Raw genomic sequence first — 23,127 nt, forward strand, 5'->3', positions numbered from 1 at the left:
AACAGGATGGAAAATTCTCTTTATCCTTGCTTGTCTCTAACATGAGGACTTCATATCTTCAAAATGGCTTTTCCAAGGTGATACAGTTCCCCTGCCCTGAACTCGAATTGGGATGGGAGGGAAAGGATACTTAGCAAATTGTGTGTTACAGAAAGCACCCAGTTTTGACAAATATGAGTGGAATTTAGTACGGGCATCAATCAGTGCTTTTTAATGCATGTGTTCCCACAAGAACAGATATCTTGCTTGTCAGAAAGCTTGTACATGCCCAGTGTATAAGCCATCCTGTCTACAAGAAAATGCAAGTTTCTCTTCTGTTCTAACCTGTGAACCTTACTCACTTCACTGGGGGAAGAGGAGTAATGGATAGATAAGCAGATTTGCTAAACCAGTGTTCAGCCAGAATGTCAGAATGTTGGTCTAACTCCAAAAAGATAACTAGGTATGATCAAGATCCAAATGTTCCAAAGCAGGAAGGTCAGCACTGATCCCAGCAAGATGAAACTCCCCTTTCCTGTATTTGCTAAGAATGCACCTTTTCAGCTTTTGTTTTCATCAGGTTGTCAGTAGTTTGGTCCCTCTTTGGGACAGGACAGAGTACTGGAAGCATGCAATAAAAAGTAGACCATTTCATGAATAAACATTTTTTTGCTCTGGTAGAAAAAACTCAGACTAGCATAAGACACCATGATGTATGCCAGCAGGGAGTGCACACACAGCCAAACTTGGAAGCTGTATAACTTTTTGAAATATGCCACACTGGGGATGTAAAACAAAGAAACCTGTACATTGTTGATATGACCAACATATCACTAATGATCAGAGATGCATGCAGCCTTAATGTAATGCCTATAGGTTACTCATACCAACTGTGCATTTATTATGACAATTTTATGTGGTCTCCTGGATCAGAATCCACCCTTGACCAGTCAGTGTTAGCCTCTTAAAATTGCAACACATCTTAATGCTTTCTCTCCACTGGAAAAATGTTAATGTTCCATATGTAAAACTGTTTCCTCTATGTTTTAGTATGGAAATATGTGCAATGGTTTCAGTGGGATTACCTCACAAAGATGTGCACTACAGTCAGAATTAACCTGCAATGTATATATATTTGCTCTTATTTCAGAGGGACCACCAAAGCAACATAATAATGCATACACTGATCTCACTGAACAAAGACCTCTGATTTGTACGGCTGCTAATGAACAGCAGTGGCAGTGGTGCAACAATTAGAACAATTTCCTTCGGTGCAGAAGACTATGGGTTCTATTCCTATACCAGGTAGACTGATTAAGAACACTGCTGTGCATCATAAAGGGGTGCTGCACTGCATGTTGCAATAAGATGTTAAACCAAGGTGCCATCTTCCTGAGTTGGTGGTAGCTCAGGTAGATGTAAAGGATTCCAAAACACGTATCAAAAAGAGTAGAGGAAGTTCCCCAATGCCCTGGTCAAATTTCCCTTATTAGTATAAATTCCACCTCAGTTCTCCCTGAAGAGAGGCTACTAGCCCAGTGAGACTAATTTAGTCAATAAATAAATAAAACATAAAAAAATCAAATGCTGAAGACAGTAGGCCTGCATGTTATAAATAGATAAAATAATACAATGTCATAGTGAAACAAATGCCAAATAGGAGAGCGCCCAACACTGAGCCTTGTGGTATACTACTGATAACTTTTTTGTTTACAAAATAGCAACTGTGACTCAAACCACGTAGGTTCTGTCAGGCAACAAGTCAGCTATCCATCATACAACAAAGACTTATATTCAGATTTAGAAGTTTTAAGGAAGACCAAATGTACCTCTTGAGGTTTTCGGAATGATCTTCTGACTCCTGATGTTCGGTTTAAACCCTGAGTTACTCCTTTGCTTGAACTTAATGAGCCAACTTGATCTTCTGGCCCAATCAGTTGCCGCTGCTTTACCACAGGTATTCCTGTTGAGGAAAACAGGCTTTGAATAAAAAAATATAAAGAAAGAAATACTTAGCTCTTCAATGGGTAGCTAATTCTGCACTCAGTCTGCACTTCAGAGATTTACTCTTAAAAAAAACTCTTTTTGTAAAGAATCTGCTGTCCTACTAAGTGTTATTCCCAAATTTCCAAATCATTCAGACAAAGTTCAGTATGTTTCTAAACCCTAGTGTGAATGTCACACCTAAACCTTTTTAGCTCGTAACATAAGACAGCAGATCAGCTTTAATACTGCCCTATTAAAATACTGGCTAACTCAGTGGAAAGGGCACGAACACCATATGGCCACCACTGTCTCAACCCAAAACCTCAGTGGTAAGACTATCAAGTGTAAGACTTGGAGACAGCTCCATTATGATGAAGTTTGAAGGCTGAAACACTTGCAAATAACAGTTGAAAGAATGATATGTGAAAGCCACTTCAACCAGTGTAGAAAATCAGAGACTCAATACACCTAACAGCTTGGCTCTTCTGTAACTAGATATCACAGAATGCTGACAATCTGGAAGTTTTTTAAAGATGAAAAATAGAAGGCTCTAACATGGCACCATAATTCCACATTTTGTTTACTATACGGTAAAACAAAAAAAAATGGTTTTATTCAAGCTTTTCTATTATTTTAACAGATTTCATTCAAGTTATCAGTGACAGAAGCATCTTTATATAACTAAATATGACTCGCACAGAAGCATTCTCGGGGCATAGAAGTCACCTATCAGCTTCCTGAGAGTATATCCAGGAACACTCATACAGAAACTCTGGGTTCCTTTTTTAGCCCGACTCCCTGAAATTGCCCTGCCTTGACTCACATAGAAGCATTCTCGGGGCACAGAAGTCACCTATCAGCTCCCTGAGAGTATATCCAGGAACACTCATACAGAAAGTATGTTTGCTATAGTCAACTAAATACTTTATCCTTAATTTATACAAATCTACTTTGCCAGGTTAGGTGCATCTCCTGAGTTCGGTACGGCAGCAGCCATCCCCCCCCCCCCCCCCAATGCAGTCTGCCATATTTCCCACCTCCAGCCTATTTCATACTCCAACTCCCATTATTTTTACTCTGCCTGCTTAACTACCATATTAGCTCCTCTCCTCTATGTCTTCATTTCTCCTTCATCCTGGATTTAGCTTCAGCTGCGGCACACTCCACAATTCTGGTAGCTGCCCACTAGGTGGCGGCTCTGTACCTGCTATATACCTTATATCCTTTCACTCTTCCTTTATATCGCACTAGCTGTACACTCTGTTCATAAGTAGTTGTTCTAGGCTACCTTTACTAAACTCCTAGCTCTAGTATCTACCCTGTCTCTCTTATTTTTACTGTGACCTTAGGGTCTAATATTTCTACTCACCTCTCTTAGCTTCTTATTCTCCCTTTGCTTAGCCTCTCACCTCCCTGTTACACTCTCAGACTTTACATTCACCTGTTGCCTCTCTTTTTTCACTGATTGTCATCTTGGACGCAGGTCTCCTTGTCTCATCGCTCCGTTAAGCCTCACGGGCTCACTCCGCTCCCCTACCCTGCCCCCAATTCCCAAACGCCCCCAGGGTCCCTACACTTATTCCTCCATTAACACACCCCCTCTTACACCGCACCAATCCCACTGCCCACATCATTATCACATCACACCTCCCACAACACATTACTATTAGACACACCCACCCCACTCTGCTCTGTTGTTCCACTTCCCCCAATACTTTCACCACTACACCATCTTACCTATCACCCCACACATCCAACTGCCATCTACTAACTCTAAAATGCCAACATCTCCCTCCCACCTCCTAACTCAACTACTTCTCATTCTCACACTACTTCCTTCTCTTTTTACTGTCTATCTCTTAACCTTATACGAACAACCACTATAATCCTCCACCCCTTTCCATAAAATATACTTCTACATTAACAATTGACACTATTCCAATCTCTCTAAATATTACATCCTCACCCATCTACATAGTTCCCAAATTTCACAGACTTACACCCATTAAATATAATCATTCCAATAACAAAAAACAACCTAACCATTCTCACAAACTACTTTATCATAAATACATTACTCACCTTCACACCCTACTTGATGGAGACATACATCCAAACCCTGGGCCTATTCATACCTCGACCACTGACAAATATGCCCCAATTAACAGTAGCACCATAAACCCTTCCAAGCCAGCAAAGTCTCTCCTCATAGCACATCTCAATATATGCAGCATTAATAATAAAATCCCACACCTAGATGCCCTACTAGATGCCCACCAATTTGATATCCTATGCCTATCTGAAACATGGCTTAAACCCACAATCAAAGACAATGAAGTCACCCCTCCTGGTTATAATATCATTAGAAAAGACCGTACTACCAAAAAAGGAGGAGGGGTTGCAATCCTCCATAAAACCACACTACAAATTAGTACTTTGACCTCAACCCACCCTTAGACAACAAAGCTGAAATTCTGATCACTAAACTTCAGGTCAACCCTAATAAAGCCATTAATGTCATCTGCCTATACCTACCACCTGGTAACAATATTAACACCCTCGAAAATATCCTGAATTGGCTTACTATCAACCTCCCACAGGAAACTAATTCTAGGTGACCTTAATATTGATTGGCAGTCCTGTAATAGTTCACACCCTTCTACCCATATCAACCTACATGGCTTTACTCAAACTATCAACTCCTCTACCAGAACTCATAAGCCCAACAACAAAGAAACTATCCTGGACTGGATACTTACTAATAATCCTCTACATTCCTACAAAGTAGGAACCCACCCAGATGATCTAAGTGACCACTCCCTAACCTATTTTATTAGATCTAAAACCAACCTTACACATCCCAATACTGCCAGAACTGTTTGCTCCAAAAAATGATTTAACCATGATCTATTCCTTACAGAACTTAAACAATGCAATGCAATTGGACACCTCTAAAATATTTTCCACTTGATGAAGCAGTATCATATTTTAATTCCACATTCTTATCCATCCTGAACCACCATGCCCCACTACGTTCTATTAGATGTAAAGCTAAACCAGCTCCCTGGCTCTCAAACACTTTAAGGCATAAAATCCATCTGAGAAACAATGCTTGGGTTAAATGGTGTTCTACAAAAAAACCATTAGATCACTTAATTTTCAAACAACTAAGAAATGACATTAAAAAAGCCATTGTACTAGATAAAAAAGAACTTTTACCTCCAAATACAGCAAACCCATGTTAATAAACCACAAATGTTCTGGAAAAGCATTAACAAACTTCTTCATCCATGACAATCAGTCACCCCTAACCCTCTAGGCTCGAGCCCAGATAATCCCATCGACACTGCCAACTCCTTTAACTCCTTCTTTACCAATGCCATCCAATCTCTTGCTAGTCATCTTACACCAGACATTGCAAACCTTCCTACTTCATCTGTAAATCCTCCACTTTCCTTTCTATTCCATCCAGTGCCCACATCCACTATTTGCTCTCTACTTCGTAAACTTAAACCTTCTACCCCCTCAGCTGACCAACTCCCAGCAGAATACCTTCAAATAGGTAAATCTATAGCCTACCCTATATCCATTCTTATCAATAGAACCATTAGTGAAGGAAATATCCCGTCCATCTGGAAGATTTCCCATATCATTCCTCTACACAAAGGTGGGAACTCAAATGATTTCTCTAATTTTCGTCCCACAGCCTTGCTATCTCCCCTCACAAAAATTATGGAAAAGTGTATTCAGAAACAACTTAACCATCTGCTCCAAAATAAACTTCTGGCTAACTGTCAACATAGTTTCAGACCTTACCATAGCACCACCACTGCCCTGCTATCTTTTACAGATTGTATTAACAATAATAGTAACAACTGCCTTCATTCCTCAGCAGTATTTGTTGATTTATCCAAAGCCTTCGACATGGTTCATCACCACCTGCTCTTACACATCATGCAATCTCTGTCCTTAGACCCATTAACTATCAACTGGTTCAAATCTTACCTTGATAACAGGAAACAAGCAGTACTCTGGCACAATAATCTATCAAATCTCCTACCTATATCCCTTGGTGTCCCTCAGAGCTCCATATTAGGGCCACTCCTATTTTCCATCTACACTAATGATCTTCACTCAGCAATTCCTTACTCTACCTGCATTCAATATGCAGATGACTCCACCATTATCTGCTCAGCTACCTCTCAAATTGAACTGCAAACCTTGACCCAGAATGCATTTAACACTGTGGAACAATGGTTTACTAACCGCTGCCTCCTCCTTAATCCCAAGAAAACAAAACTGCTACTCTTCTCCCCAACACGTAAGTCCACCCCCATACAATTTTCACTTACATCCAACAATGGTACTGTTATCTCTCCTGAACCAACTACCAAGCTCCTAGGAATAACTATTGACAACAACCTCAACTTTGTCACACAAATTAACACCACAATAAAAACTGTCAACAAGAAACTTGGATCCCTCTATAGAATCAAACCTTTTCTCACTACAACAGCCAGGACTGCTATAGCCAGAACTCATCACATCTCTACTCTACTCTATGCCTCACCCATATTCACAAACCTTTCTAAAATCAACATTAATAAGCTCACTGTATCATATAATAACATTGCTAGATTTGCTGCTGCCTCCCCTTACCATACTCATCACTGTCTAAACCTTTTACAACTTGATTGGTTAGAATTTCATCAGCATCTTCATCTTTCTCAGCTTACTATTGCCCATAAAAGCCTGTATCAACCCTCAAATACTCCTATTCTCTCAATATTACTTACCCACTACCATAATCCTAAAAACTTATGCTCAGCTAATAAACTACTGTTTAACACCTCTAGAGCTCATAACCTAGCAGGTGACTCCCTCTTCTGTAACACCGTTGGTAAACTATGGAATCTACTACCTACTGAACTTACAACTCTCTCCTCTCATACACTTTTCAAAACGAAGCTCAAGATTCATCTCAAAAAACACTGGTTATGTTCCTGTATTACCCCAGACTAATTGCTTTATCCTCTAGCATTAACCACCTGCATCAACTTCCATTCATTTTCTAACCTTTTATTTATATTTTCTTTTTTCTGAATCCTGGGACTTTAGTCTTCATAAGTCTTCTTAAGTCTTCATATATATTTCCTTATTATCAACATTGGTAACTGCCTTCCACACTATACATTGTATATATTCTATGATGACCTTTTTTTCAAAATCTTACTTAAAATGTTTTTATCATATTATTCTCTAGACTTTTTCACGACCTTATTTAAAAATGTGTATCTTTTATTTTTACTATTATTATATTTCTCTTTTCTATTTTGTCATTTTATATGTTGTTATTGTTTTTTATCTATATTGTTTTGCACATGGAGCTTTTCTCCCCGGGCCTCCACTGAAAATGGACATGTATCCAGCTAGACTAGCCCGGTCAACAAATGTAAAATAAAAAAAATAAAAATAAAATAAAATAAATAGAACTAACAGAAACAAACCATTATTAGCCAAACAGGCTGGGGGGAAACAATAAGAAAAAGTTACAAAACACTAATGATTCTTCCAAAAGGAATCATTACCTATGCTGCTTACAGACAAATTACAATACAGCTACTGGGAGAAATGTGAAAACATTTTATGCCTTGATTTGCTATGCATTACTAAATGTAGTTTTAGTAATCCAAACAGCTAATATCAATTTTTTTTATTCTATCTAAAATGTAATGGTGGTGCAGATGATTCTTTCTTATCACAATACCGTTTGCAAGCATAACATGGTGACTTTTCATTTGCATTTCTTTCCATTTATTATCCTGTCCCCATGGCTTAGAAATACAAAAATTCGAAACAATTTTTTTTTCAGATGCTACAGAGATAAGCCAAATATATATTTTTTAATAATAGCTATTGATTTCTGATTAACAGAAAGCTCCAGGACAGAACTGTAGGAACCTCTTCATGAATAACAAGTGACAAATGTCTTCAGTGGTTGACAGTGAAAACCTTGAAACTGCATCGGTCAACCAGCACGTGGTCGACTTGCAGTTTTTAAGTTGGCAGAATGTCGAACCAAAATGTACAGACTACACTACAACGAACATGTAGTGTAATTCGAGCATTTGGGGTTGACATTGTGCAGGGAAGGTAGATCGCTTTTCAGTGAGGAACTGGGAATTAGCCCATTTCCTCACTGTAGTGCAATCTCAGAGTTGGTATATTTAATGTACAGGGGGTGTGGGGGGCTATGCAAAATACTAGAATTAATGTACCGGTGACTGGAGAGTTTAACAGTACGTTAATGTGCATAGCAGGAGGTGTGACGTCACCTCCTGCTATGTCGAGCACATCGAACCACGGTTGTTGATGTACTGACTTACACTTTGGTTTACTTTTTGGCATTCTGGATTCAGCATTTCGGGTCCACATTCTAAACGGTTGACTGAAGCAGATTTGAAATGACAATAGTAAACCATCTTTATGTATGTACAGCTTGTATCGTTTTTCCATTTGCTCAGCTATCTGCATTTTTCATGACAAAAGCAACAAACAAATTTCTAAACCAAGCCCTACCTAGAAGTTTACAAGTAACAAAAGTGAAAGCGCACATCTGTAAAGTAGAACCCCTCACACATTTGTCACACCATAAAGAACTGTTTATTTCATGCAATCCAGTGCTTGGAATAACGCTTGCATATACATTATTTTAGCACCTCTCTGTTTTGGTTTCTAAATGAATCTGTAGTTCTGTGCAAACAGTTCAGCTGCTCCATGGAATTTTGCATTATTGCCTTCTAGTCTAAGCCACATCATCTGTGACCTCAAAGGGTAACACTGAAAATCAAGAAGAAGGGGGAGGAGAAGTTACATCTGAAATTTGCATCTTTAGCAAAGGAAATTAGGTCAACGATTTCAAACATAATGGAGTCAACAGGTAAAGAATACAAGGAAACACTGTCATGTTTTCAAGTTTAAATTCTCAGTCAAGTTATTTAGAAAAAAGCTCTTTCAATCAGAACATGTAAAACTAAAAAAAAAATACCTGTTTAATAGTCTGTCACTATTATAATTTAAAGAACACCATGGCAAAAACATACCCACTCTTTATAAGCACCGAAGGAAAGCAGACATTTAAAGTACTGCCTCTGTTTATGAAAAGAAATAAGACATCAAGTGATAGTATGGTGTCATATAAATAAGACAGAGACTACACTGTGTGGAAATGATCAAAGTAATACTATATTAGTATGGAAGTACCCATTACGCTTTCAGTATATCAAACTAGAAAATAATACTAACCCCCAAGAATGATGTAGATGCATTATTACAACATGATCAATCACAATGTTATGACAGTGTTTCCTCAGTTTTGAGGTGGAGTTGTCCTTAAAACATCCCAACACCATTGGAAGCACAGATGCATTCTGAAAGGTAGAAGCTAGGGGCTATCATGCTTGCTAAACACACTGAACAAAAAAATCAACCTAATCATTTATGTATCAGGACAGAGAAAGAGCAGACCGGCTTAAAGGGGGGTACCTCTCTTGTTAGTAACTGGTAATTTGCAATCTGTGAACACACAAGTCAGACAGATCAAAGATTGTCTAAACCATTTGTACTCCTCAAAAATATACTTGGATGACATAATGTTTTCATTACAAATAAATAAGAGCAATTAAAAATTCCATCTACCTACTTAAGTGAATAAACTTCAACAAGGCAGCTTTACTCCTACCACAAGGACAGTATCAGACAGAAAGTTTCCTAAATCTGGCAGCTAAAGTGATTTTATCTGGACAAATCCTCTGTACTCTGCTTTTATTACTTAGGATGCACTGCTGTGGGAACAAGCTGTGAAAATATTAAGCACTGCATTTTCTTATTTATATTTTCACATTTGCATTCATGTTTGCATAACTAAGTGACCTACATGCTACTAAAGATCATATTGCAACTTGTTTTTTTTTCACATTTGGAAGGGGGATACAGATAAGAAAAGAACAGACAGCAATCAATGTAAGTGGAAACACAGGCATTTTTCCATGGGTGACCTTAATTTAAGATCAGGTAATGCCTGTGGGTGCAACTGTCGATCTGAGACAACTGTTCCTATTTGGAGGGTTGGAATTAATTTATTGAAAATGCATACAGTTTTGTTTACTTGTTCTAAGTTAATAGGGGATAGGAATTTTTGGAAAAAGTCTTTTTTTTTTGCTTGAGGGTTTTCATTGGAGCAAAAAGTCTAGCAAAATGTGACATATGTTCAAATAGTGATGAGAAGAAGCAAAGTACAGTTTTGTACCTACCATAAATGTAGATGTTCGAAGATCCACATTGCTGCAGTCCTTACACTTGGGTAGTCCGCTGTCCTCAGTCGGCCCGAATATCAAAGTATAAGGCTGACGTCGGTCAAGGCGCATTTGACTGACATCAGGACGTCAGGGTACAAATGCGCATGACCGACGTCATATCCTCAGTCTTTTCTTGCCCCAGATGTCAGAAGACCCTAAAAATAAAGGTCAAATCCAAAAGACAGCAAACAAACAACCACCCTTGCACTAATTATATGTACAATATATACAATATACACAATATTTACAACCCAACCCACACAACCACCTCTAACTACAGAGGGAAGGAGGGAGGTAGACTGCAGCAATGTGGATCTTGAACATCTACATTTATGGTAGGTACAAAACTGTACTATGTTCTTCATCTCACATTGCTGCAGTCCTTACACTTGGGTAGAATCCCAAAGCAGAGGTAAGGGAGGATGGCCAAACTATAAGGAAGCAGGAGCTGCCAAAATGCCCTGCAAAACAGCAGTGGCAAAACCAGCCCTGGATTTAGAGTAAAGTGGTAGGTGATAATGCCTAGAGAAAGTATGCACTGAACTCCAAGTAGCTGCCTCCAGAATATCCTTGGTTGCCACCCCTCAAAAGCTGTCGCAGTAGCCCTAGTGGAATGAGGCCTAATCCCAGCTGGAATCTCCTTGCCATGATGGGAATAACAGAAAGCAATGCAAAACCCAATCCACTTAGAAATAGTTTGTTTTGACACAGGCTTGCCCTGAGAACTCAAAGCAAAAGAAACAAATAACTGCTGAGACTGCCTGAACCCTTTAGTTCTGTCCAAATAATATCGCAACTGCCTGTGTACATCTAAAGTGTGCAAAATCTTTTCCCTTTATTTTGGGGATTTGCATAAAAAGTAGGCAAATGAATAGTTTGGTTTAAAGCCACACTAGAAACCACTTTAGGCATAAAGGAAGGATTAGTAAAGATACCCTATCCTTATGGAAAATTAAGAAAGGCTGAACCGCCATAGGGGCCTGTAATTCAGAAACCCTTCTTGCAGAGGTAATGGCCAACACAAAGGCAGTCTTCCATGATACCTCCTTCAACTCAGTACTCGCTCCAGGCCCAAAAGGTTGTAGAGTGAGTTTCTCCAACACAAAATTGAGATCCCAAGCGGAGTAGGAGCGGGGTCTTATTCTTTGCCCCTCTAAGAAATTGCTTGAACAAAGGATGAGAAAACAATGGTGGGTCACAGTCATAGTGAGCTGAAATTGCTGCAGCATGAACCTTAATAGAAGAGAAGGACAAACCTTTGTCCAGTAACTCAGTAAGATATTGAAGAGCCACACTTAAATTAGGCTCAGAAACATCAAAATCCTTTGCTGCACTCCAAAATAAAAATCTCTTCCATTTATCTGCACACTTTCCTTGTACTAGGCCTTCTAGCTTCCAAAATCACATTCAAAACTTGTTGTGGAAGTGGAGACCCTCTATGGTTCAAAACAGAATATGCCAGGCTGTTAGGTGAAGAGAGTAAAGTTTGACATTGAGCAAATGACTGTCCTCCTGGGACAACAGGTGTGGAATCAAGGCAAAGGCCATGGAGGCTTCCGTGCAGACTTCTCAGTAATGGGTACCAGTGCTGTCGAGGCCAATCTGGAGCTATTAAAATCATCCTTGGCTTGTCCTGTCTGACCTTTAGAAGTACCTTTGGGAGGAGAGGCAGAGGTGGAAAGGCATACACATGAAGATTGCTCCAATTGAAAGAAAGAGCATCCACTTTCCAAGCTGTGGGATGAAACCTTTTCGTGCAAAACTTTGGCAGCTGATGGTTTACTGGAGAAGCGAACAGATCTATGTCTGGAGTTCCCCATGACACTGTCAATTTCTGAAATACATGAGGATCCAATTTCCACTCGTGGGGATCCATAATTTGTCTGCTCAACACATCTGCTAAGGAGTTCTGTGCTCCGGCAGAAACCTTGCCTGAAGATTGAGCTGTAAACTGAGAGCAGTCTCCCACAAAATCATTTCTTGCCTGCATAGAGGATAAGAATGTGTTCCCCCTTGCTTGTTGATGTACCACATGACAGTTGTGTTGTCTGTTAGAATCAACACCTGCCCTGGAAGAAGTAAATCCTTGAAAGCTATTAATGCAAACTGGACTGCTAACATCTCCTTCAGGTTGATATGTAGATGTTGTAGTCTGGCAGGCCACTTGTCTTGTATCCACTTTCCATTTAGATGAGCTCCCCAAGCTTTGTCTGAGGCATCTGTCGTTAAAATCTGACTCTGGCCGGGTCACAGAGAGTCCCTTGTTTAGGTGACATTCCTGAGCCCACCACAAAAATTCCTTTTGAATGCAAGGTATTATTTGAATGACAGTGTCCAGATCCTGGCAGTGCTGTGTCCATACATTTTTGAGATACCATTGCAGCTTCCTCATATGCAGTTTGGCATTGGGAAGCACCAGAATACAAGATGCCATGAACCCTAAGGCTTGAAGGACTGTCTTTGCAGTCAGCCCGGACTGATGAGATAGTTGATGGAAGTAAAGGGAAAGATTCTGTTGTTTGTCCGGGGTCAAAAAGGCCATCTGGGATGCTGTATTCAGTCTTACACCCAGAAAGCACATTTCCTGAGAGGGTACTAGACTGGACTTTATTTCGTTCACAGAATACCCCAGGCATCTTAGCACTGCTATCACATATTCCAAATGATGAAGAAGCTCTTCCCTTCCTTGAGCCAGAATCAGGCAATCGTCCAAATAAGGATAGATCTGTATTCCTTTTAGCCTGAAGAAAGCTATCACTGGAGCCAGAACTTTCGTGAACACTCTGGGCGCAGTAGATAAGCCAAAGGGCAATGCAGAGAACTGATAGGGAGAAGTCCAAGCTCGAAAACGCAGATACTTCCTGCAACTTAGTCTGATAGGAACATGAAGGTAAGCCTCCTTGAGATCCTAAGTTACCATCCAATGATCTTTGCCCAGCAGAGGTAAAAGCTGTTGTAACGTCAACAATTTGAACTTGGGAATGTCCAGATAAGTGTTGAGGACAGATAAATCCAAAATTGGTCTCCACGTGTTCCCCTTCTTTGGTACTAGGAACAGGCGAGAATAAAATCCTAGGCCCACTTCTGGCATAGGGACCGGCTGTATGGCCCCTAGTTGGAGTAACAGAGAAATTTGCTTGTGAGCCTCTATTCTTTGTTGAGGAGGAACGTCTGGCATGCCTCTGAAAGGAGGCAAGGTATGGAAATAAAACCTGTAACCGTGGTGTATGATATCCAATACCCATCTGTCTTGGGTAATTAAACTCCAATTTTCTTTGAAAAGTGCCAACCTTCCTCCCAAAGGTGCTGCCAGACGAGAAGGCTCTGGCAGCTGAAAAGGTAGGTCATTGGGTCTGTTTACGAAAGGACTGACCCCTGCCTCACCTGAAGACTGTGCAGGAGAACTCCCTGTTCTAGGCCTGAAAGAGCCCTGAGCTCTGCCCCTACCACGCCTAGATCTACCCCTAGACTGGGAATCATAAGAAGGATACGCCCACCCTTAGTAGGCCAATTTCTACTAAACTTTGGAGGCTGAACCTAACAGTCTGCATAGACTTAGCCTTGTCTTCCATTTTCTTTAAAACTGCCTCAACAGGAGAACCAAACAACACATCAGATTGTAAAGGAGCATCTAAAATCCTTGTTTTAACATGGTCAGATAAATTTTGATCCCTCAGCCAGGCGTGCCTGCGAAGAACTGACCCAGTGGCAGCCACCCTAGACGAGGCCTGTACAGCATCAAAACCACATTGCAAAGAATGCTTACCCACCTGTTCAGAAACATGTACTAAATCTTGTAACTCTTTACAATCAATACCTTCCGCCAGAGCATCAACCTTAGACTTCAATTGTGAAAGGAGATAGTTTTGGTATTTCAACATGTGAAACTGGCAATTCAAAGCCCTCATAGCTAGAGTGGAAGAAGTATAAACTTTCTTTCCCCATCTATCCAAGGCCCTGGCCTCTTTATCTGCAGGAACCGGATTCTTGACAACAGAAGCCTTAACACCTTTAGGCCCCTGGCTAACAGTTTCTGGTCTGCCCTAGGACTCTTAAAAGATACTTATGAGCTTCAGGCACCCTGTAATACCTATCCGGTTTAACAGGAGCAGGAGGCAAAGAATCAGGATTAAGAGAAGCCTCTGTAAAAACATCTTCCACTACATCCAAAACAGGAGGTATAGCCAAAGGCCTATGCTGGGGTAAAACAAAAATTCCCTAAGCCTTTTCCTGGAATCAGAGAAGTCCTGACCTTCCCACTTAAAATGCTCCCTCATGGAATGAAGAGTTTCTGAAAAAGAAAAATCCTCAGGAGGAGAAGCAGAAGGAGTAGAATCATCCACATCAGAATCAGAATAAGGAGAGTACTCCTGCAAGTCTTCAGCTGAAGACTCTGAAACATCCAAGCCTGCTCAAAACTCCCTAGCTCAGGCTCCACCCTAGGTCTCTTATCAGGAGGCAAAAACCCCTAATCAAAGTAATCAAATCTTCTGCCATTTTAAGCATATGCTTCTTGGGCACAGTTCCTGAAGAACTAGGGGTGACACCAACTGAAGCTAAACCTGGCCTGCCTCTGGGAGAAGCCTTGGAAACAGAAGGAGAGGGCCTAACCACCCTAGGCAGGGAGGGAGAGTAACCTGAGAAGCCCCATCACCCTGACCTGCCTCCTGAGAGGCCACATCCTGCAATAGCAAAGTCTCTCCCTGGGATCCCAAAGAAACCTCCGGTGGAACCACCGGCTCCACCGACACCTCTAAAGAACCAGCGTCCGACGGACGGTTCTTCTAGCCTAGGCTTAACTGCTTTGTCCTTGCGCTTCTTGAAGAAGCGGGTGTCGGAGCATCCGGCGGCATTTATAATTGCACCGCTTCCAAGACTAACCTGGCACAATCTAATCTCCTCTTTATAGTGCTATTGAATCTAGCACAAGAGCGACACCCAACAACGCCGTGCTCAGGCCCTAAACAAGGAATACACAAAGTATGATAGTCTCTATGCATCTGTTTCCCACAAGAAATACAATTATTCACTTTTTCTGACATCCGGTAGACCACTGAGGCAAGAAAAACTAAAATATTCCCCAACGGGGTACTTAGCCAACTTTGGCTCGGTCTGAAACTCCGAAATCGAAAAATTTCAGAACGCCAACCGGCACTTGCAATACTGCTTCTGCATCGGACCATGCGGCAAAAAAGACTGGGGATATGACGTCGGTCATGCGCATTTGTACCCTGACATCCTGATGTCAGTCAAATGCGCCTTGACCGACGTCAGCCTTATACTTTGATATTCGGGCCGACCGAGGACAGCGGACTACCCAAGTGTAAGGACTGCAGCAATGTGAGATGAAGAACATCTGCTTAAAAGATCAAACTGCCAAACAGTGTGTGCATGTAAGCCAAAAGTTGGAAATACCCATTTGAAGAACTGTTGTGTACAAGTGAAGTATCAGCTTTCTATTACAATGGCTACTCTGTCCATAGTATCCTGGAATGTAAATGGTATTGCAGGTACAGATAAATAAAACTCCTGTACTATATTAAGAAATGTTGGGTGCAATGTTGCAAGACTTAATGTTGGATAGAAATGAGCATGTGAATTTGACAAAGAAATTATTTTGGGATGGACATTCAGTGGAATATCAAGGACAATGGAAAAGAAGAGTAATAATGATTACTACAGGGGCCCAATAGTGACAAACAAGGCAAAAAAGACAATAATGGTACATTTATGGTAGTAAGGGGATATTGGCAAGAGAGGAGGAGGATTACACTGTCATATATTTACATTCCACCAATAACTGCTTTACAGTATTTTAAAAAAATATTTCAGAAATACTCAGCCTTCAGCAGGGAATATTATTTATGGATGGGGAATGGAACTTCATTTGCAATAGTGAGGATGCATTAGGAGGACCTGAAGGAAAACTATTAAAAAGGGTAGATTTCTGAAGAATATGTGAGAATATTTGGTATGGAAGATACATAAATTCAGTCTGATTTCCTACTATTGAATTCATGTTATTCACCAAGGTACAATAACTGAATTAGACTGGATAGAAATTATATTTCAAAGAAGCATGTGTATTTAATTCAAAGCTTTGACAGTTAGATTATGCACCAATAAAAACTAAGATAAAGATGCATGGTAATGAAGAAAAATGAGATACTGGTGCTTTCTTTCTTGTTAAAAAGACAAGCATCTAAGGAATGCATAGTGAAAATTAGTTAAGAAATTACTACGGAAGATAGAATTCTCTTCAGAAGGTATATAAGTGAGTAGGCTAAAATGAAAATCCAGTTTAAAAGGATACTAGAAATTTAAGAGAAAGATATAAGGAAACTAAGTAATAGGAATTACGGGGGATGACAAATGTTAAAATATTGCAGAATAAGGGGAATTTTAGAGAAGAAAAAGAAGACCAAATGCAGAGTGTTAAAGGGAAAATAAAGTAGCATTTGGATAATATGCATAAGTTTAGAAATACTGATGTTAAGCAACTATTTCTCAAAACACCAAAGGACAAAGAATCATAGCATAGCAAATTAGGCATCAGAAAGTAGAAAGGGTTGTCACAAACTTAGAGAGCTCATAACAACAAAAATAACCAGAGATCTTATAGAGGTATTGGAGAAATTTTGAACATTTTATGGAAGTCTGTATAAAGCAGAGGAATGCAGAAACCAAGAAAGAGTGCCTATGGAAATATTTATGAAGACTTAAGTATGTCAGAGTTAGAAGAAGATGAGGTTCAACAATTAATATTTAAGACTGGAGGTAATAAGATAAAAATGCTGATCTATAATCAATCTGCAGAAGATTGTCCAGGAACAGATCTTATTCCTGTGGAAGCTTGGAAGTCAGAAGAGAAGAAAACGATAATCTGGAAGATTTTGTTGAAAAGTACTTTAAAAGAAGGGGAAGTACCAGCATCTTGGAAGTAAGCTGCGGTAGCTATATCACCCAAAGAGGGTAAAGAATGGTCAGACCCAGCTTCATATAGATCTGTTTCAATTAAAAATCATAATTATAAAGTGTTTCTATCTATCCTAGCTGAAAGAATGACAAAGGTGTTGACACATTTAATAGATATGGATAAATGTGATTTTATGGAGGGGAGGCAAACATCTGACAACATTAATAGAGAGATGATCCAAAGGGAGGCATAATGTAAGAAAACACTGCTCAAGTTGGCAGATTTTGATTTAGGGAAATCATTCATATACAGCAAGATGCGACTTTAGGAGTACAGCAATATAAGCATTTGCATTCCTTGACAAAATAATAGGGTTAATTAGGAGGATATCTGAAACGTCAAAGGCAAGACATTTTTACAATATTGTCAAAGGCTGTTCTGTCAGGAACAAACCGTATTTATTCCAGGTCAAATTAAGTCATTAAATCCATTTGGCCAACAACAAGATAAACACTTTGCGCTCATGATTCCAGATGGAAACAGGCCTGTAAAAGCTAGTAAAAGTTTTATCCTTTCTTCCTTACATATGGCTACTAAAACTGCTGACCTCCAACGCAAAAGTGTTTCCCCTGCTCAAAACACATTACTGATCACTTCCCTAAACTGCCCTATAAATTATTTTCCCATACCCAGATAATCTCCTCTGGCAGACCATCTGGTCCTGGTGTTTTCCCCTTTACACCATTTGTAATACCCGCTTCAATTCTTCTAATGTAAAGTCAACCGCCAAACCCCATGCATGCTCTTCATCTTCTCTTCTAGTAATATTTAAAACTTATCAGTAATTCTTTGACATTACCCCTTACCATGTTATCAAGTACTTTAATCCTTACAATCAAATGTTTAAGTTGATATTGCCTTAATCTGGCCAATAAATGATTCTGAACACCATAAGAGTTATCACCATAATTCAAGCTGCAGCATTCTCTTGATCCTACCAGCTTTACAACCCCTTACTCATTCTACTTCATTGTGTAGCTCCTTTAATAGCTCTCTTATTTTGTATCAAATAAGCATCTCGTTTTCTGGGCTCCTTTAATAAACCCATCTGCAACCTTCCCAGCTTTAACTGTCCCTACCACTCACATTGCTAAATGTAATTTCTCAAAGAATAAGCTGACCTTCACTCCAACAATCTTACTCTGCTCAGTCATCTACAAATTTTGTCTTCCTTCAGATTTTTCCCTCAACAAAAAACAAGTTTGGTCTTAATTTTGGAAAACTTACCTTCAATATTTTAAATAACAGCACCAGCAGAACATGGTCCAATAACATTACTGGTCCTACTGCAACTTCTTCTACAATCTTAACATGCTCTAGAGTGATTAAAATTATGTCAAAACTAAAAACATTGAACTTTACCTGAAGGAGCAATATGTGTAATATCTTTTCCATCTTTAAATGCTCACATATATTTACCATTTCTATCATGTTTATATTAAGGGCTAAAATCTCCCTGCAGCTGGGACTTACCCATCTAGGTATCCCTTGAAATTTTTCTATTACCAAACATGAACATGTTCCTATCCCGTTTGGATAAATGATCCATCCTAGAAGGCCAACTAGTCTCAGTATATTTTCATTAACTCTTTTCTCTGTGTACCTGGTGTTATACACAAATTAATAATGATGATCAGTTGTTCATCTAAGATATCTTTACAGCCTACAAATCTCTATACACTGCTCTGTGACCTCAAAGGAAAACTCCCTCACATAAAAATCTGTGCTTCTCTAATGTCTCTTTAAATAGCTTGAGAAGAAAACTGTGTGCATCCCCACTTTAACAATTTAGGTATGTCAAGCCGCGGTTGTAGAGCGGGAGCATTGTTGCCTTACAGCAAGAGGTTCTCCTGTTCGATTCTCGGCTGGAGTGTCTTCTGTGTGGAGTCTGCATGTCCTCCCCGCGCTCGAGTGGCCTCTGAAAGACATGCGTGAATGGATGTGCCTTTGCTAAAGGTTGGGTGTCAGGCTGGCAACTCGGCACCATAAAAATCTACTGCCAATTATTAGCAGACCAGAGTTCCACTGTGGCGACCCCTAACCGGGAAAAGCCGAAAAGACAAACAACAAACTTCTGCAATAACACTAGCTTAGAATTCAAGTGCTCCAGGCATCAAATATTCTAGTTCTATTAACCAGGGATATCAGACCATTCATGGTCCATGAAATCAAACTCCTTCTGACCATCTCTACTTTAGACATAAATTCATCTGCCCTCCTAAGAAACCCTGCCAGATTATCTGCCTAAAATTCTCTAATACTACTTCTTAAAAATGTTATGTTTTAATCTTTCTTCTGCATTACTCTCAAAATCAATCTAAATTTTTCCCCATCCATTTTGCTGTGACCAATATTTAAAAGTGATTCCTGACTTATCCACTTCAAAAACAGCTACCCCCACACACATAGTTAAAACATACTGTATAAGCAGGAGGTCCACTGACTTTAATATGGCACAGATGGTGAGCTGTAAAAATCACAGCTCAAGCAAGCCTGCTTGCAGCTTGGAAAAGGGGCAACTTGTGTATTTCTCCCTTCTGAAAATAAGCACACCTTCCAACATGCAACTTACAACTTCTGTACTGTGCATGATTCTGATATCCTTCATTAATTTCACCCCAGCCACATCCATCTATCTTCACCTGGTGCATATTTACCCAAGAACATTTCTATAGAAACCTCTAAATAGTCTGGTAGATAAGAATAAAGCCCAAACACTTGTTTCTCTTCATAAAATAAAATCATCCTCATCCACTACTATGGAAACAACTCAAGGTCCCATAAAAATTTAAACTCCACTTTCCCCATCATTCCATTTATTTTCACAAATACTATAAATGCTTTCAAAAACTTGTATAATAGCTGAATAGCCAACTGTTCTACAGACTGTAGCCTTGCTAGACTGCCATGTTTTCCCCCTACAGGCACTACGCTTTTAAGAAACCTAAATTGTCAATGAAATCAGACTGTCCCAATTCTCAGCTATGACAGCAGCCTCAAGGTATGTCTAATTCAACATATCACATCTTTATTGAGGAAATTTGGGCAAGCACATCTCCATTAAATTACTCTGGCTTGGACAGCCACAATCACAGCTACATGTGCAAGAAATATTTTAACATTATGACAGCTGTCTACCTAATGTTCTAAAAACACAAGAAAGGTAATCCCATTTTAGGTGAGTGCAATGGATATGCTTATCACTTTCAAACATTCCTACACTTTAACTCTGTGGACAACAGTTAATTCAACAATTTATCCTCTCAGGGTCTAGCACGAGTCTAATCAGTCTCAAGCAAATCATTATCTATCTACAGGTTCCAAATGATCCATGGCCCACATCTTTTGTAGCATTCTCCTGAAGGAGACGGGTTCCTATTACTGCATCAAATGCTTGGGTTGTCGAACGCTTAAATGTCAGCATCTAAATGAATGCTCAAAACCACGATCGGCCAATTATGCAAATTTTTTCCCAGGGAAAACATTTGTTTGGCCATCATCAAGGATTTGCCCTTTTCTCTGATGTAGACTGATCTTGGAGTTGGTATATTTAGTTAAGGGGGTGTGGGCGGCACAGACCCCCACTTGATTAGGGTTTTAGAGTATGTTTTTTTGTTTTGCTAGCCAAGCGAGTTTTTTTCACGGGGGGGGGGGGGATATTTGCATAATTGGCCGGTCACGGTTTTGAGCGTTCAAAATTTAGGTATCGACGTTTCGCCGTTTGACAACCTAAGCATTCAATGCTGTAATGTAGATGCAAGGGGACTGCATTTCCCTCCTTGTTGGATCTGAAAACCTGCAATCTTCTTGCAGGAGAATGAAGATATGGTGTCCCTTCCACTAGAGCACAGACAATTACTCTGGGCTGCAATTTCAATACTGCATTCTCTGATCAAATAAATGTACTGCAGCTGAAAGAAAACCCTTCATATGTACTGGGTACAACAATCTGACCCACCATTCCTCCTTTCACATTCATACAACTGGTGGGAAGGCAGACCTTTTGTATCTCAAACTGAGAAATCCTGATCACATAAAATTCAGTTATTACCCAAGTTAATAATTTTATTAGGAATCCAATCCATAGGCAGTATAAGATTTTTTTTCTTTAGAGGTATGACTCCAGTCTCACTAGAATTGGTCTAGACAATTTTGCATGCAGCCTCTGAAGTAAACACACCCTATGTACTCTTTCAACCTTCAAATACTCCCCTGCTAGCTCACTGCACTCAAAGTTCACCAGCTATAAGAACTTTACAGTCTTTGCCTTCCAAAATTCTGCCATTTTAGTGGCACTAATATCTTTCACTGGTCCCTGCTATACTTTATCCTACTTTTGATGACTTCAAGCAAAAACACCATATTGCCAGTCTCTGCCTTGTCTCCTGAAGTTCCAGATCAATTTTGGTACAGTGATCAGAGTGATTAGACAATGTTTACTTAATTACTGTAGATCTATTCTCTGCTGTCTCTACAAAATCAATAAGAGTGGAGTTGATTTTGGACAGTGTATCCATAAATTCATTGACATGAACATCAACTGTATTACCCGGCTGTTGAGGCATAATCCCAATTTGATCCCCTTGATGCTCCATAAATGCATTCAGTGCTGAATTAAGTTTAACATGTGGCTGCAGGGATCTCAAATGCTGAATCAGGTTAACCTTTTGCTTTTCTGCTTGGACATTTAGCTTTCTAATGATGCCAAAACCCTGGTTAAACCACTAAAAACAACAAGCTAGAGGAACAAAGCCAATTATTATCTCTTAGGCTAGGGAACTGAACAAGTTGTACAATTCACATCTTACATCTTTCCTCCCAGTACTGGAAGGCCCCAAAGCTAACACTTGTTTTGATGGTTTTGTCTATTACTGAAGAACCATTTCAGATGGTATCCAGGGCATTGTGAGGCCCCCTTGTAAACAAGCAGCCACAGGTAAGATGTACATAATGGTGGTGAGAGACCATGTTACAAAGTATCTTAAGACAGTGGCTCTGTCCTCTACTGAAGCAGAGAAAGTGACAAATACTCCATAAAAAATTTCAGATTTCCCACATAACTGCTGAGATAGAGGTGTTAATTTCATAACAGACCCACTGATCATTTTGTGGAAACACTAAGATTATCTTTTACCATCCACAGACAGATGGCCTGCTAGGTATGTTTAATTCTACTCCTAAGACTGGGATGAGTGTCACTGCAGATCAGTTTAATATAGACGGTTAAAAAAGGCACCAATAGATGTGGTCATTGTGTGTTTTGCAAATATATTAATATGAGTAAGACCCTCAAACATCCCTTACATGTAAAAGAATTTAGAGTAAATGTATATGGCAAGTGTGAATCTACAAATTTAGTGCATTTAGCAACTTGTGGCCAATGTAATGCTTACTATGTTGGCAAAGCAGATCACAGAATTATGGAGTGTATCAGTAGCTATGTAACTGAAATTAAAAGGAAGATACCCACAAATGCACTTTATAAACCTCAAGCAGAGAGAGGAGCTAATCATAACTTTACGTTTTTAGTTTTAAGTATTATTCATCGGCCGGCCACAGTGGTGCAGCGGTTAGTGCTGTTGCTTCACAGCAAGAGGTTCTCAGGTTCAATCCTCGACTGGGGTGCCTTCTGTGTGGAGTCTGCATGTCCTCCCTGTGGTCGTGTGGGTTTCCTTTGGGTGCCCCGGTTTCCTCCCACATCCCAAAGACATGCTGTAGGTGGACTGGACACTCTAAATTGGCGCTGTGTGTGCACGTGTATGTGCCTTCCGTCTAAGGTTTGGCACCACACTGGCAACTCGACACCGTAAAACTCCACTGCTGCCAAAA

At 39.8% G+C, this 23,127-nt stretch overlaps 1 protein-coding gene across 1 annotated transcript in view; it reads right to left on the minus strand.

Moving 5' to 3' along the window:
- The window catches only part of KIAA0100 (KIAA0100 ortholog), a 2,229,983-nt gene that overhangs the window by 131,282 nt on the left and 2,075,574 nt on the right, over nt 1-23,127 (minus strand). The window contains exon 36 of the mRNA XM_044054400.1: nt 1,809-1,942. Within this exon, the coding sequence (XP_043910335.1) occupies nt 1,809-1,942 (134 nt within the window). The remainder of the gene's footprint in view (nt 1-1,808; nt 1,943-23,127) is intronic.

Source organism: Protopterus annectens, chromosome 13.part0 (genome assembly GCF_019279795.1).
Source record: "Protopterus annectens isolate FY-2018-M chromosome 13.part0, PAN1.0, whole genome shotgun sequence".
NCBI lineage: Eukaryota > Metazoa > Chordata > Ceratodontiformes > Protopteridae > Protopterus > Protopterus annectens.